At 53.4% G+C, this 1,715-nt stretch overlaps 1 protein-coding gene across 1 annotated transcript in view; it reads left to right on the forward strand.

The window, feature by feature from the left end:
- The window catches only part of PGLYRP2 (peptidoglycan recognition protein 2), a gene marked incomplete in the record, with an annotated part of 7,915 nt that continues 6,200 nt past the window's right edge, over positions 1-1,715 (forward strand). Inside the window, 3 exon segments of the mRNA XM_014593176.2 lie at positions 1-118; positions 251-375; positions 1,568-1,715. Of these exon segments, the coding sequence (XP_014448662.1) occupies positions 285-375; positions 1,568-1,715 (239 nt within the window).

Consider the following 1,715-nt stretch of genomic DNA (forward strand, 5'->3'; position numbering starts at 1 on the left):
ATCTCTGGCCTTCCGGTCTCTTCTGGGATGGGTCTGGCTTATAGATCCCGGGACTTCAGCCTGGGAGGGACAGGAGAGAAAGAGAGAGCTCTCGAAGCCCGGGTGACCTTGACAGAGGGTAATCTGTCCCCGTGCACCTTCCCCACTGCCTCCCGCCTACAGCTTTGCGAGGTCCAGCTGTGTCATTCTCCAGTGGACTTTGGCAGTGGCCAACGGCACTGGTCAGTTCTCCATGCCTGTCTCCTTCCAGGACGGCCGAGATTATCTGCTGAGGTCAACCGAGTATGTCCCCTGGAAGTTGGAGCTCCACCATGGTAGCCCGGGGTGTCCCCTGGATTCTGCTTGGATTGCTGCTGTGGCCGGAGCCAGGGACAGGTGGGTCAGAGGGCAGAGGCCCGGGCCAGGACTCTTGATTTTGCGGAAGTATTCTGCTACCTCCTCCTCTGTACCTAGCTCTGTACAGGGCAAGGCCAGAGGACCCTGGAGGCCCCAGTGCTCAAAGAACCTCCAGTCTGGGGATACCTGTTCTCAGACACACAAAGTCAGGGCAGTGATGAGTAGAAGGGCCTGAGGATTGGGAAGCAAACACAAGGAAGGCTTCCTGGAGGAGGAGACATAAAACTAGGATGGGAAGAATTGTGCTTGGTGGAGAAGTAGGAAAGGGCATTTTATTTTAGTTTTAAGAATTATTTTATTTTAGGGACCAGCAGTTGGCGTTATGGCTATGTCACTGGACTTCCACATAGTGGACCGTGGTTCGAGTCCTGGACCCAGTGGCTTAAACTCATGCTGGGCATGTGTGCATACGTGCCCAAGATCCCGAAAGGAGAATGGAAGAGAAGGGATTGCGGCATGGCTATCTCCCCTGGGGGGTGATTTCTCGCTTTCTGTCTCTCTGTCTCTCTCTCTCTGTCTGGCGAGTGCACGGGCCGTGTAGCAAAAACTTCTCCAAAAAAAAAAAAATGCTGTTCAAAGCACTGGCTTTCACATGGCCAACTCCATGGTTCGCATCCCAGACCCAGCAGCCTAAAAACACCCTATGTGTATGTATGTATGCCCAAAATCCCAAGAGGAAAATAGAAGAGAAGGGATTGAGGCATGGCCATCCCCCTGGGGTGTAATTTCTCAGCCCCCCCCACCCCCATCTCTCTCTGTCTCTGGTGAGTGCACATATCCTAGGGCAAAAAATAATCTAGGGACCAGCAGTTGGCATAATGTCTATGTCACTGGACTCCCATGTAGCCAACCGCGGTTTGAGTCCCGGACCTGGTGGCGTAAACTCACACCGGGCGTGTGTGCATGCGTGCCCAAGATCACGAGAGGAGAATGGAGGAGAAGGGATTGCGGTGTGGCCATCCCTCTTGGAAAGTAATTTCTGGCTTTCTGTCTCTCTGTCTCTCTCTGTCTTTCTGGCGAGGGCATGCACCCTATAAGCGAAAATCTCTCTGAAAAAAGAAGAAAAACTAATCTACAAACAATAAAAATAAGAAAAGAGAGAGAGAGAGAGAAAGGGATTCAGGAACTGGTAGGGCTGGGCTGCTGGGCTAATGCATCCTCTCTCCTGCAGCCTCCCTGCCTCTACTCATGGAGTCTGTCATCCAGGCCCTGGCGGAACTTGAGCCCCAAGTGCCAATGAGTGAGGCCAGCCTCACTGCCTCTGCGTGGCTGCTGTCAGCCCAGGACTCCGCCTCCCCAAATCCCCTCCACCACTTCCT

This window comes from Tupaia chinensis, unplaced genomic scaffold (genome assembly GCF_000334495.1).
Source record: "Tupaia chinensis unplaced genomic scaffold, TupChi_1.0 Scaffold139785_1, whole genome shotgun sequence".
In the NCBI taxonomy this organism is placed as follows: Eukaryota; Metazoa; Chordata; class Mammalia; order Scandentia; family Tupaiidae; genus Tupaia; species Tupaia belangeri.